Here is a 12,862-nt window from a genome sequence, read left to right as displayed (position 1 = left end):
CATTCTCACTGGGCAACTGGACTGTGCAAAGACCAGGCAAACTGACGCCTAGCAAACGTACACGGGCGCGTCTCAGTCCTGAGTTAGTGGCAATATGTAGGTACGTGTGGATAGCAAACAAAGCTACATATACGAGAAAAGGGACCACATAGACCTACAACATGTCCCTGCATGTGAAGTAACTGTATCTAAACACCGACTACTACCAAAGTGCGAGGAGTAATGGATACAATACGACTACGTTTAGGTAAAAACTAGAACACTTCACGGGCTTAAACATATCCATCACTGCATGTAGTCTTGGAGTAGCCAGACCCTACCTTCCAATGAGGGGGAAATCCCTGTCTGTCAGTTTTTTAAGCCTTTTCTCGCCCTTTTCCCAATCTGCCGTCTGATCGGGGACGAGCTTAGTTCGTTATCCCCGGTCGATCGGATCCTCTTGACAAGGGTAGGGGTTTTCAGAGAGACTAGAGAGCCCAAACTGAGACACGCAGATGTAGAGACTTGTGTGAGACCTGGATCAGGGCCCGGATTGCTTCCGTGGATGCCGCGGAGAATGGAAGGTTGGCTATTCGAGTAGGCTCAAGATGTGTTTCTAGTGTTGGCTGCCTCTGAATGATGAATTACAGAGAATTTTCATTTTCTTCTGCTTATCGCGTCTCACTGTGAATGCAGTTTTATAAAAGCTGTATATGAACGGAGTCGTTTATTAGTCTGTGTAGATCCGATGAGAGCTTCTAATGTGTATACATGTCATGCTTTGGATTTGAGATTCTCCTGCCGCAACTACCGTCAAAACCGCAGTAAGATTCTCCATACTTGTATATTTCTTACCAATTGGTTCAGTTCTCTCTCGCTCTATTGGGCAACACAAGGTTCTTGTATTTAGACCTGGTGTGTCTGTACTACAAGCAATCGGGCCATCTGCACGTGGCGCAAGAACATGGTGCATGCCGTGTGAAAGGTTAGCTCTGAAGAATGCAAAAGTTGGTCTCCATGGCTACGCTCCATGCTGAGGAGAGCTTCATAATTCCTGGGAAGACACAAGAATACGTATATAGGGGTATGTAAAAGAAGCCGCGAAAGAGTACGTATATATAAGTGGAAAAGGCCGCGCATCGCGTACGGATTGCTTCAGGCGCGTTATACGATGGCTGGTATAAGTTGTCGCGACTGAGATTGAGATTTCAGTTGCTGAACACATTACAGGAATTGCACTGATAAAGGGAACATCGAGAGCTGCACTTTTATTTCATGTGAAGAGGGAGGAGATAAAGACGGAGAGTCTACTTATACGGTGTTTGCGGAAGACATGTTCTGGGCACGTCTTGATGTATGGCATACGACTCTGTATACTCTGTATCACATAATACGACAATACGGAGCAGTGATACCTCGTATTGGAGAAATGCTAAAGCAATATAATAGTAGACGATGTCAGACATGCCATCTCGCAGCTCCTTAATTACGATTTTGGGAATCATCAGTTCTTAAAACGTGTGCAAAAGGGCTATGTCGATATCTAGTACAGAATATACTGTAGTAGGTATCTCGCCTCAGCCTACTCGTGATATACTTGTGTAGGACATGTAACCACTACCTAGTAGAGACACGGCAATGACAATTGTGGATCGAAGCAGAAGTGAATAATTGTGAAAAATCCTTTCTAATCTTTTCCCTGGCCCTACGAGGCCTCTTTGCCTGGGTTTTACGCATCCTCGTACGAAGCCCTCCGTATAACATATCCAGGCCAAGTTCGCGGAGCTTACCCTACAATCATACATGATGTTACAGATCTTGCACAATGGCACGCATTTCACTGCATTTTCTTGGGAAACTCAAGCTACCCAGCTCTTTTTCTCTCTGGTTGTCGTTATTCCTGGTCATTTTCACGTCCACACACATGTGGGTAGGTCCAATGGTGGCAAACATGGCACGACGAAAACAGATCCCAGCTACTGTATCATGACAACATCCATTACCACATTGTGCAGAACAAGCACAAACTCCACCACCAAATCCACAATGCTGCATAAACATATCTAATTACGGCAAACGTGACGTCGTCTAGGTGATGCTCAAACCCAGACTGCTGGGCACCGGACAAGATGTCGATGCTTGCCAGCGATTGGCTCGCCGCCGTGAAGCTTCGGACATCAACTTATTTTAGGTGGTCCCGAGTCCGAGCCGTGCCGCGCCGCTGCTAGACAGGATTTGATACACGAGCCGTGGCACAATTTCCGCAATGGCAGCGAATTGAATTGCAAAGAAGATGAATTGGCCTCTTTATTCGACGAAGCCGAGAGACAAATGAAACAGAATTGATTACAGGATTATACCCAGTGTTCTACTCGTGACCGTTAAGACGACTGGAGGTGGCGCCATGTGCTACGGACGGAGCGGCATATTGGGCTGTGGAAGAAGCAAAAGCAGAAGCAGAGGCAGAAGCTGTGCAACATACACAGAGGCGCGCATATACGGGAGGCGTAACGCCTCACGGTGAGTTGTACAGCCTCGAGATGAAGATTCATGACGTTGAGAACTTCAAAGAGCCTGATTTCTTGGGCATCTTGGGGTGATTTGCATTATGCGGTGCTGTGTGAGTGGTACGCGCTCGGTACTTGTCTCAGGCTGTGTCTGGGCGTAAAGGGGACAGGTACTGATTCGGTACAGAGAGACGTGGCGCTTGCGACGTGGCGGAACTAGCCATTAAGGTGCCAACCTGACAAGATCAGCCTCGTTTAGCGGGAGATCGGGGGATTGCTGGCACTGACAAGCTGTTGCTGTCGTCAACCATCCATCTGCGGTACAGTATCTTCCATGGTTTGAGTCTGCCTTGGGCGGTGAGTTGATGCCCGTTTGTGCCGTCTTGTCCTTCGTTGCCTTGCCTTGTCATTGTCACTGTCGACGCACTTCACTTGCATGAAGCAAGGTACAATGCATGCATCATGCATAGGACACACGCTGATACCTGATAACCTGATACTACGAGTCCACAGGGCAGGGAGAGAGGGAGAGAGACCCGAGTCAATGGCTACGGTTAGCAGACAAAGTTGCCCAAGAGCCAGCCCGAGAACGTTCGAGTCAGGGATGGCCCTGGCCCCCTCCAACCCTCCCCCCAATAGATCCCATCTCGGCGATTCGCATCGCCTTCCCCGGCCCACCGAAGCCATCCATGGATCCCTCAGCTGGTGCTAGCTTGAGTGCTAGCAGATTCTGCTCTAGCTGGGACTCTGTCTGTGGAGGTTGATCCTCTGTAGGTCTCAGCTGCGGGTTGCAGACAGGTCGCCGTAGCTGGGACGATACACGATGCAGCCATGACGCCCGCGCGGAGGGCGCATGTACATGCTCTGACGGAGCGACCTGCTGGGTACGCCGGAGGAGAGTCCGCCAGGATGGGGGCCGTGATGCAAAGTGCTTGCCTTTCCATTGGGTCCCGAGGCTGTGCGGAATCGCATTTGATCTTATCGTTGTCCGCCTCCATCGTCGACGTCGACTGTCAACTTGGAACCTCGCATCTTACCTCCAGAAACCGCAGCCTCCTTTCCAGCACATCCGCTCGCTGCATCCCCTGAGACGAGATGCCGTGTCGGCTGTAAACAAAAAGTCAGCATTGGGCCTCAAACATGTGCCAGCTCGCCAGCCTGCAGCCTGAAGCTCCACCAACTGAGCTTTGCTGGCCGTTTCTGTGACCTCGTGGGGAACGAGCAAGGGGGAAGAAAAAAAGAGGACAGGAGAGAAAGTGGTTGCTTTGCAATATACAGACAACAGGTGTCGACAAGCACCAGCGCATCGTCTCGTCCGCCTCGCCCAACACGACACCGGGCACCCCCTTCTCTTGGTTTCTTCTTCTTCTTCTTTGTTTTTCCTTTTTGGCGCATCGAAACTTGCTTGGGCCAAGAGCCCGAGGCCAGCACGGGAGGCATCCAGGTTGCGCTTGGGCCGTCGCAACGGTCAACAGAGCCAGACGAGAAGAGAGGGAGAGAGAGGGCATCTGGGCTTTTACCGCCAGTTCTGGATATTGGGTTGGGCCTGAAAAAGGAATAATAACCGCTGCAATTTCGCCCACCAGCCCATTCGTTTCTCCATCCATTCATCCATCTATTCATTCATTCATTCAATCAATCAATCAGCTATCCATTCATCAATGAGATGACACTGGACCAAACCAAACTGGATCAATTCATCAAATCTCTTTGTTTCCCCCCTGCTCTTGCGCTGACGAGCCACTGGGACCGGCCACTATAAACGCTACGGAATCCCAGCTTCAGTTGCGCGGAAAAGAACGTGCTGTGCCGCGCTTGCGCACTCCAGCCCCCCATTTTACATTTTCCAGCCGGTTTCCCCCTGCCACCAGCTTTTTTGACATCACCGCCCTGGCTCTTTCGCGCCTCTGCCTCTGCTCTGCTTCTGCTTTGAGCTGAGCCAGCCTCTTCCCAACTCCTGCGGGCAATTGGGTCTTCTGCCGCCTCTCGCTGCACGATTCACCTGCTTGCATATCGCATCCGCCTTCTTACCCTTGACTCTCGCAACTTTGTCTCGAAAATCCTAGCGGCTGCGCTTATCAATACTCCCCTCTCGGGTTTCTTTTGGCGCAAATCACCTCATTGCTGGTTACAGTCTGGATAGCACCAATTTTTTACTACTTCCAATACCTTAATTTTTCATTGCTCTTGCTGAAGACGCTCGATTCTAGGGCTCTTTGGCTCGTTGGCTACGGCACCCAATTCCTCGCCGAAACTCAACCCTGTAGTGGCATCCCATCGACGACCGCGCGCCCTTCTGGACGTCTCTCTCTCCTCCTAACATCACCGCCGGTTAGCCTGGCGGTGATCAATCCCGTTCAACTTGTCTTCCCTCCCCCCCACGCTCGGAGGCGCCGCAGACTTGTCCCAACGACCTCCCCCCGTTTCTAACGACCGTTACGCGACCCACGAGAACACGCCTTCACCAACGCAACGCCAGCAGCAACAGCCTCTGTCGCAGACTGCACAAGAGCCTCCCAGCAGGCTCTCCACCCCGTCTTCGCAGCGCAAATCTCTTCGCCGCACGCCGAAATTCGACTCTGCACCTGTACCCAATCACCAGCCGGAGCGTCGGGTTCACATCGCCGCTGCCTCGGCAGGCTTTTACCCGAGCATTGTATCGCTTTCTCACGACTCCGAATCGTCCATAACTGGGCTTGGGTTGTCGCTGTTTGACGAGTCCAACGAGGATAAGCGCCAGCGACCTCAGACCCAGGAGCCGCGTCACGAACGCTCTGGCTCTGCGGGAATCCAGAACCCACCGGCAAGGCCTCAGCTTAGAGTCCCTCGTATTTCCAAGCATACTCACAACGCAATCCTCTTCGCTTTAGAGGAGGCTCTCCGTCAACCTCGCCCCTTCACAGCCGACGAAATCGAAGAGACTGCCAGCATGTCTGATCTCATGACTGGTGGCCTTCCTGCCACGTCCAATGGCACTGCCCTTGGCCCTGGTCGCATGCCGGCCGCTGCTCCAGCGCCGACGAGCTCGCCATCAGGCATTAAAGGTCCTAGGGCGATCATGCAGGAGCGAGCAGCGAGAGAAGCGCGCCAGAGGGCGGAAGCAAGGCAGAGAGCTGAAAGTGAGCAGCAGGCATTGGAGAAGAGCCGTGCTGAACAAGAGGCGCGAGTGCAGCAGGAGACGGAGCGTCGCAATGCAGAGCGGCGCGCTGCTGGCGTTGCTGCTGGCCAAGGCATTAATGCCGAAGCTCAGCAATCTACTAATCTTTCACACCTAGACCAGTCACAAGCTCCGCGAGCAAATGTCGCGCCCAACCAGGCCCTACCACCACAGCAGCGTCCGGCTCAGATGGCTGGCAGCCAGCAGCACCATTCCCCTCCCCAGGCCTTCCCCGCCGGGAACTCCTCATCGCAGCAGCCTGCACCTGGAACACTTGCCAGCGATGCGGCGAGCGATCCCACAAAGCCACGCAACTCGTTTCCTCATGCCTTTGAGCGCTGGGAAACGTTGTCCGCTCATTGGGAGGGACTGACGAGCTACTGGATCCGCAAGCTTGAGCAAAACAAGGATGACATTAATCGCGATCCCATGAGCCAGCAGCTGGCGCGACAGGTTACGGATTTGTCAGCGGCTGGCGCCAACCTCTTTCACGCCGTGGTAGAGCTTCAACGCCTGCGAGCCAGCTCCGAGAGAAAATTCCAAAGGTGGTTCTTTGAAACTAGATCCGAATTGGAACGCGCCCACGAAGTGAATGCCATGCTAGAGGCAGCTCTCGAAAAGGAGAGGAGAGACCGTGAGCAAGCAATTCGCGATGCTGTCGAGCACGAGCGCGGAGTGTCCAAGACTCAGAAGCAGCTGGTGGAGATGAGAAAGGAGCTTGCCATCTCAAAGGAAGAAGCCCGCCGAGCTTGGGAGGAACTCGGGCGTCGTGAACAAGAGGAGCGTGATAGGACTCTTTCCCTCCAGTCAGGGCATCCCACGGTCGTGGGCGGAGTTCAGGTAGTGCCAATGACCCAGGGCGGTGGCCCCAGTCGACACAGCAGCACCAGGGAGCAAGGAAGCTACCAGTCTGATTATCAACGACCGACTTATTCCATTGAGCAGCCTGCCCAGGGCCAAGGACAGACCACCGCAGGAAGTAGCAGCTCCGGACAAGGACAATACCGATCTGGCCACCAGGAAGAACCGAGCCGTCGTGCAGGCGCTGGCTCCGAGGGCGGTTACAGCGAAGGTGAGTACCTTATCGATGCGCAGGGAAACTTCATCCTAGACGGGGACGGACTTAGAATTCCCTTCGCTGCGCCGCCCTCAACGTACACAGGTTCTGATTTGGATCCAGAAGACTACGACACCCCGGCCACGACAAACCCGAGCGGCGCCAACATGCCCTCGTCAACATCCGCCCCGCAAAGCCAATGGACCGGTGCCTATTCGAACCCTCAGGATTATTCCGGCCAGGGCTATGGGAATGCTGGATGGGAAGCGGTGCCTCGGCATCATCACCCTACTCGACTGAGCGACGTAATGGAGGAAGAGGATGAGAGAAGTCGGACCAGCGCCAGCCACAGCCGAATTTAGGAGATTGACTGACGCCACGACCTCCTTTCTTCTCTCTCCAACTCGCATCATAAACACCTAAATTCCTTCTAGCGTTGGATATTTTCGAAACGAACTTTGTTACATAGGAGCGCAGTTGACCTTGTTACGACTACGAAGCCTTCGAGGCGCACACATTTGCATTTTGAACAGACGAGGGCTATGGCTTTGTGCTTTGTCCCATCTATTCGTCTATTTCTCTTATTCGCCATTACCCCCTTCTTACCTCCCTTTTCCGTTAATAACGCATAATTCCCTGGGATGAAGAAGACTTGTCACATTTGAATTCGGTTCATGACTGCTTTTTACTCTTCCCTTGGTATAAAATTTGCGACAGACATGACGGTTTTCATCCCCTCAAGCTAAGCATCAGCACCTTAGAGCAAGAAAAAAGCCTTGGAACCTGTTGGTTGATACATACCATTGATGATATGCTGCGTTGACTTTGCATTCTGCACTTTGCATTTCTTTTTTTCTGGGATGGATATTCCTCTTTCGCCCATGAACTTTTTGTGTTTTTATTATTTCCTTTCCTAGCCGAATTGATTCAGGGAAGAGTGTACGTGTTTTGTTTGAGCTTATTACTTTTTTTCCTTCTTGATTTACCGATAGATGAAAGATCGATGGGGTCGTTTTTTTTTTTTTTAATGTTCCTACTGGAAATTCCCTTTGCCTGCTAAGCGGCGGAGTTTGAGGAGAAATCAAAAACCGTTTGGGGGAACCATTTTTGGGAGAGGAGATGTTGTGGGGGAGAGAGACTTTTGATGATGGAGAGAGAGAGAGTGAGGGAGGGAGATGTTTGGGGGGAGGGCGAAAGGAGTTGGGGCGTGTCTTTTCGCCTGAAAGTGTATTCAATGTAAATGCCTAACGTTTATTCTTACAGGATATGATTATTCTTTTTTTTTTAATTTTTAACTTTTGGAGTCGTGCGTGTATGTTTGTTTGATGTAAATGTGATGGATGGTAGCTCGAAAGATGAAGCATACCTAGACGAGATTCATATTCAAAGGGTATGCATGGTATCATAAACAACAAGTAGAAATCTAAATCCCATCTATATATGACACTATTATAAAACTAAGCCATAGTATAATGTCTTTCTTTTTCTGCACAAATGTACACATGCCGCAAACACACCCATAGGCGTTAAAAAATAATAATCAAGAAAAAAAGAAAAAAAGGAGGCTCATCAGCTCTCGCTCTCCCCCTTGGCGGCCTTCTTCCCCTTTGACCGCTTCCTCTTCTTCCTCGTCCCATCAACATCACCAATAATGTTGCTCGCTCCCTCGCCCTCCGCCGCTTTTGACTTGCTCTTCTTCTCCCGCCTTCTCTTCTCCTTCAGATCCTCCTCCTCGCCATCCTCCTTAGCAACTACCCGCTCAAACCCATACGTCGGGCCCGTGTGCTCAAACTCGCCGCCAAACACGTCTCTTCTCCACTGGCGCAACCGGGCCTTCTTGCCCAGGTGCTTCCTATCCTTGCGCTTCTTCTCCACGTCACGAAACGTGGCGAGCTTCTTCAGCCCGGCGAACTCGTTGAGCACCTTGTCCGACGGTGCGAGCAAAATGTCGCGCGCCGTCAGGCCAAAGGCCTGTGGCGAGGTCTCGCGGTACCGGAAGCCGCCGGAGCCTTCGCCCTTGAGCACGTCGTGGTCTGTGAGGTGCATCTTGGAGTCGACGAGAGCCTCGAGCTTTGTGCGTTCTTGGCGAGCCTTCTTCTGAGTTTCTTGGCGGGCCTTTTTGTGATCTGATGACTTGAGCTTCTTGGCGGATGGTTCGTCTTCGTCGTCATCATCGCCATCTTGGGCCTCGTCGTCTGATAGAGAAATCTTTGGCTTTTCGTCGCCGGCCTCGAAATCGGGGATAATGTCGTTGATGTCGATGTCGTCGTCCCACTTGGGCTTCTTGGGCTTCTTCTTCTTGCTCTTGCTGCCATCTTCCTCATCAACGTCCATCTCATCGTCATCTGAAGCGACGTTCGCTTCGTTGATGGCGTAGTAACCCTCGTCGAACCACTTCTTCATCTCACCCTCCCACTTATCGTTCTCCCAAGCGTCATCCAGGAACTTCATCCACTGCTCATCCGTCAGCTCCTTGCCAAACGCTCCGGCCGCCTGCTTAATCTTGCGAAGCTTGCCCTCGGTTTCCTCCAGCTTCAGTTTTCGTAGCCGGGCCTTGTCTTCACGGAGCTGCTCCTTCTCTGCCTCCTTCTTCTCGCGCTCAAGCTCTCTCTGGCGCTTTCTGCCAGTCTTTTCCTCTCGTCTGACGGATCGCGCAGCCGCAAAGTCTCTGGCATATGATTTTAGAACCTCATTGCTCTTTTCTGGATCCTCGAATCGCAGATTGTAGGCCTGCTCGAACTCTTCCGCCCGGTTGTCCTCTTCTCCATCGTCAGACTCAAAAGCCTCCCATCTTGAACCTTCATCAGCCACCCAAGCTCGAGCGGCCATGAAGTTTGATAGGAAGGTTTCTGGATCTCTGTCTGCATTGTTGACATCGACTTCAGAGAGCTTCACGGCCTTTGCCCTAGAGGGGTGAAGACCATTTGAATCTGTTTGTGCTGGCGCTTTCCGCTTAATGAAGCCATCCTCATCTTCGTCATCCTCATCTGAGTCTTCAGCCTTGGCGGCGTCGATCTCGGACAGAAGGGACTTTTTAATTGCGTCCTGCTCTTGCTGGTATGTCTTTGGCGCCTCCTCTTCGTCATCTGAGCCACCAACGTCGCCTCTCAAGAGTTTCTCTCGCTGATAATCGCGAAGGAAAACTGGCTTTTCCTTCTTCTCTTTGGTCGTGGCTTCGGCGTTCTCGTCCTCGGGCTGATAAAAGGTAATATCCTTGTCGTAGACACGAGGATCTTTGTTTCGAATTGCTTGTAGAGTGGCGGAGATTTGAGCGTCTAGGTCTTCGGTTGCAAGGAAACCATCTTCGTCTTCTGTCTCATCGGTAGAAGAGGAATCATCATTCTCCTCTTCCCTCTTGATCTTTTCTTCCACTTGCAGATGTTAGAAGGGACAGCGCATTTGTATTGGATGGGAAAGTCTAATTGGAGCATACATCTTTGCTTCTCCTCTCGTTTCTTATTATGCTCAAAGCGGCGTGCGTATTCCTCGTTCACCTTGAAGCTTGAGCTTCCAATTGCTGCTCCATCATCTGAATCTGAGTCGCTGTCGTCGAGGAGCTTTCGTTTGTTTGGATTGGACGGCTTGTCCTTTGTTGCCGCCGCGTGTGGCCCGGCCATTTTGACGACTGTCTCTATTCCCAGCTTTCGGTTGAATTGAGAATTTGCACAGAGTTGTCGATGCTGGCGACAAAGTGTAAATGCAAAACAAAAACTGCTTGAATCTTCAAACAGGATTCGCGCCTGCAGCAGAAACTAGTCCCATACCAACTTTTTTTTTTCTGCCGGCAGATCAGGCCCAAAAAGTTTGGCGGGGAGTGGCCGGGCATAGGCGTAACGTTTGGCCGAGGCTGCCCCGCCGAGAGCAACGGCAGGAAAGCTCGGTACTCTAAAGCGGTTGCCGCACTGGGTAGAGAGTACTTGATGTGACGTAGAAGTTATCGTACTACTGCGAGTACTCTATACTCTTCAGGCAGCTCGCCCTTTGTACCCAGCAATGGTGGCTGGTGCGCAGGCTGGTTCGCAGGGACCTCGTCATCGTTGCGCCTCTTTGCCATGCAACCGGTACTTTGGTACCCACTGGAATTTGCTTGCTGGAAGCAGCGCCATCCTCGCGCATTACTGGCAGCACTAAGTCTGTACTCGTACATGCAAAGAACTCGCCCGCAGCTGAGAGGCAGCAATAATCAATAATCCACCAACCCACGCACATCGCCAGGCAAATCTGCACTCTTCTGCACCTCCAAGAGGAGCCGCTTTTGCCGTATCTCCAAAGTCGCAAGCAGACGCCGCCGAAACGAGCCGGTAAAAGATGGCGGAAGCTCCCAAACCCAGCAGCAGCGTCAAGCTGGTGCTCCTCGGTGAAGCCGCAGTCGGAAAGGTCGCCAATCCTCGCCTGTCGATTTCGATTACTCTGTGGTAGACAGCATTTATTGACTTGTGCTCGCAGTCATCCCTCGTCTTGCGATTCGTCAACAACGACTTCCAAGAGAACAAGGAGCCGACTATTGGTGGTAAGCCATGTTCCTCCCCCGGCCCTCCCGCCAGCCCTCCCGCTCTCGTCATCAGCTAAACGGTGCCTCGCAGCGGCGTTCCTGACGCAAAAGTGCAACCTGCCCACCCGAACCATCAAGTTTGAGATTTGGGATACCGCTGGTCAAGAGCGATTTGCCTCTCTGGCGCCCATGTACTACAGAAACGCCCAGGCCGCCCTTGTCGTCTACGACATCACCAAGCCCACATCCCTCGTCAAGGCCAGACACTGGGTCGCCGAGCTCCAACGACAAGCCTCGCCCGGCATCGTCATCGCCTTGGTAGGAAACAAGCTAGATTTGGCTGGCGAATCGAACGGTGCAAGCGAGGAAGCCGAGGGCGGGGAAGACGGCGATGCCCGCAAAGTGTCAACAGAAGAAGCCCAGTCGTATGCTGAAGAGGAGAGCCTGTTATTTTTCGAGACGAGTGCAAAGACGGGCCACAACGTTACCGAAGTCTTCACAGCCATTGCAAATGCGATCCCCGAGACGTCTCTCAAGAGTGCTAGGGGAGCCGGCGCAGCGGGCACAGCCAACAGGGCTGGAGATGAGCAAAGGGTGAACCTATCAGGACCAAGGGATGCCGGAGCAAAGGATGGATGTGCCTGTTAGATGGGAAGATGTTTGAATTATTATACAAGGTACAAGCACCATGTTGTCGGTTGCTACCGCTGCTGCGCTACCCGTCAGATGAGGTCGGATTTGTTATGGCATGTCATTCGGGAGTCAGAGTCTTGCGTTCCAGGAGTCATTCGCGTGTTATAGTTTTGTGCGCCATATCTTTTCCATATTATTTAGACGTCCAGTTTCTGCTACAATAGTACTTCGCCAACGTCTGACTTTTGGTGTGGACAAGATGGGAGCCAGTGTTTCTGTAGCATTGCATTAGGGCCATGAGGTGTAAGTGCTCTACTAAATTACCAGGCAGTCATTACCAGGCAGTCCTTCTGAAGCACAAATGTATCCCAATCGTTGGCTGATGCTACCTTGTTGACCTCCATATCATACCAATGCCTGTTAGATACTGGTGATGTTGAGATCTTATGTACTGCTGATATTTGCCGTCCACTGATTCGCCGAGGCTCCAGGCCAGGCTGCAATTGGCTATTTTGGCCACCTTGATTGGTCACCTATTGGCCTCAAAGTCTCTCTCTACAGGACAAAAGCTGTGTAAAAGCGAATCAGCATAACAGGCATCTACAACTATGTAATCACTCAAATCATTGCATAAATATGACCTTTCCCGCACTGCAACCCAACATAGGCTGTTATTAAAGTGTAACTTCAGCCCGGCTTCGTTGCGCTTCTCAGAGAAGCAGGCCGGCACGTGACGCCCTGATCGCTGCTAGCGGCTGCTTGTCGTAACTCGCCGTCCGCTGTCAGATCCACTTCTTTTTTTCGAAGCGCGTCAAACTCCTCACAATTTCAGATCTTGCACCAGAACTTGTTCATAGGGGTTGACCGATTGCTGACTTGCGACTGCGGCCCGGTGCTGAATGATTTGTGGTGCCGCGGCTCATTGAGGTCACGCCGTGACGTGGCCCTTCTCTGCTTCTTCCGGGACCTTCTTCGATCTGCATCTGGGATCCTTGGGCCTTTTCCCTAGAAACCTCATGGTCGTCAAGCGCAGATAG

General features: G+C 51.9%; 3 protein-coding genes across 3 annotated transcripts; 2 read left to right on the top strand and 1 right to left on the bottom strand.

Annotated features, from left to right (window-relative positions):
- Positions 1-5,415: 5,415 nt before the first annotated feature.
- On the top strand, positions 5,416-7,062 carry T069G_06708 (uncharacterized protein; the record flags this gene model as incomplete). Its single annotated transcript, XM_056173918.1, has 2 exons — positions 5,416-6,715; positions 6,806-7,062. 2 exons carry the CDS (start codon positions 5,416-5,418, stop codon positions 7,060-7,062), a joined length of 1,557 nt encoding a protein of 518 aa, XP_056027497.1.
- A 1,207-nt stretch (positions 7,063-8,269) lies between these two features.
- T069G_06707 (KRI1-like family domain-containing protein) lies at positions 8,270-10,317 on the bottom strand (the record flags this gene model as incomplete). Its single annotated transcript, XM_056173917.1, has 3 exons — positions 8,270-9,045; positions 9,109-10,071; positions 10,134-10,317. 3 exons carry the CDS (start codon positions 10,315-10,317, stop codon positions 8,270-8,272), a joined length of 1,923 nt encoding a protein of 640 aa, XP_056027496.1.
- A 691-nt stretch (positions 10,318-11,008) lies between these two features.
- On the top strand, positions 11,009-11,840 carry T069G_06706 (ras family domain-containing protein; the record flags this gene model as incomplete). The annotated part of the gene is made up of 4 exons (XM_056173916.1): positions 11,009-11,077; positions 11,147-11,210; positions 11,284-11,547; positions 11,596-11,840. 4 exons carry the CDS (start codon positions 11,009-11,011, stop codon positions 11,838-11,840), a joined length of 642 nt encoding a protein of 213 aa, XP_056027495.1.
- Positions 11,841-12,862: the final 1,022 nt, after the last annotated feature.

This window comes from Trichoderma breve, chromosome 4 (assembly GCF_028502605.1).
Source record: "Trichoderma breve strain T069 chromosome 4, whole genome shotgun sequence".
Lineage (NCBI taxonomy): Eukaryota > Fungi > Ascomycota > Sordariomycetes > Hypocreales > Hypocreaceae > Trichoderma > Trichoderma breve.
This window is presented reverse-complemented; position numbering and strand designations above follow the sequence as displayed.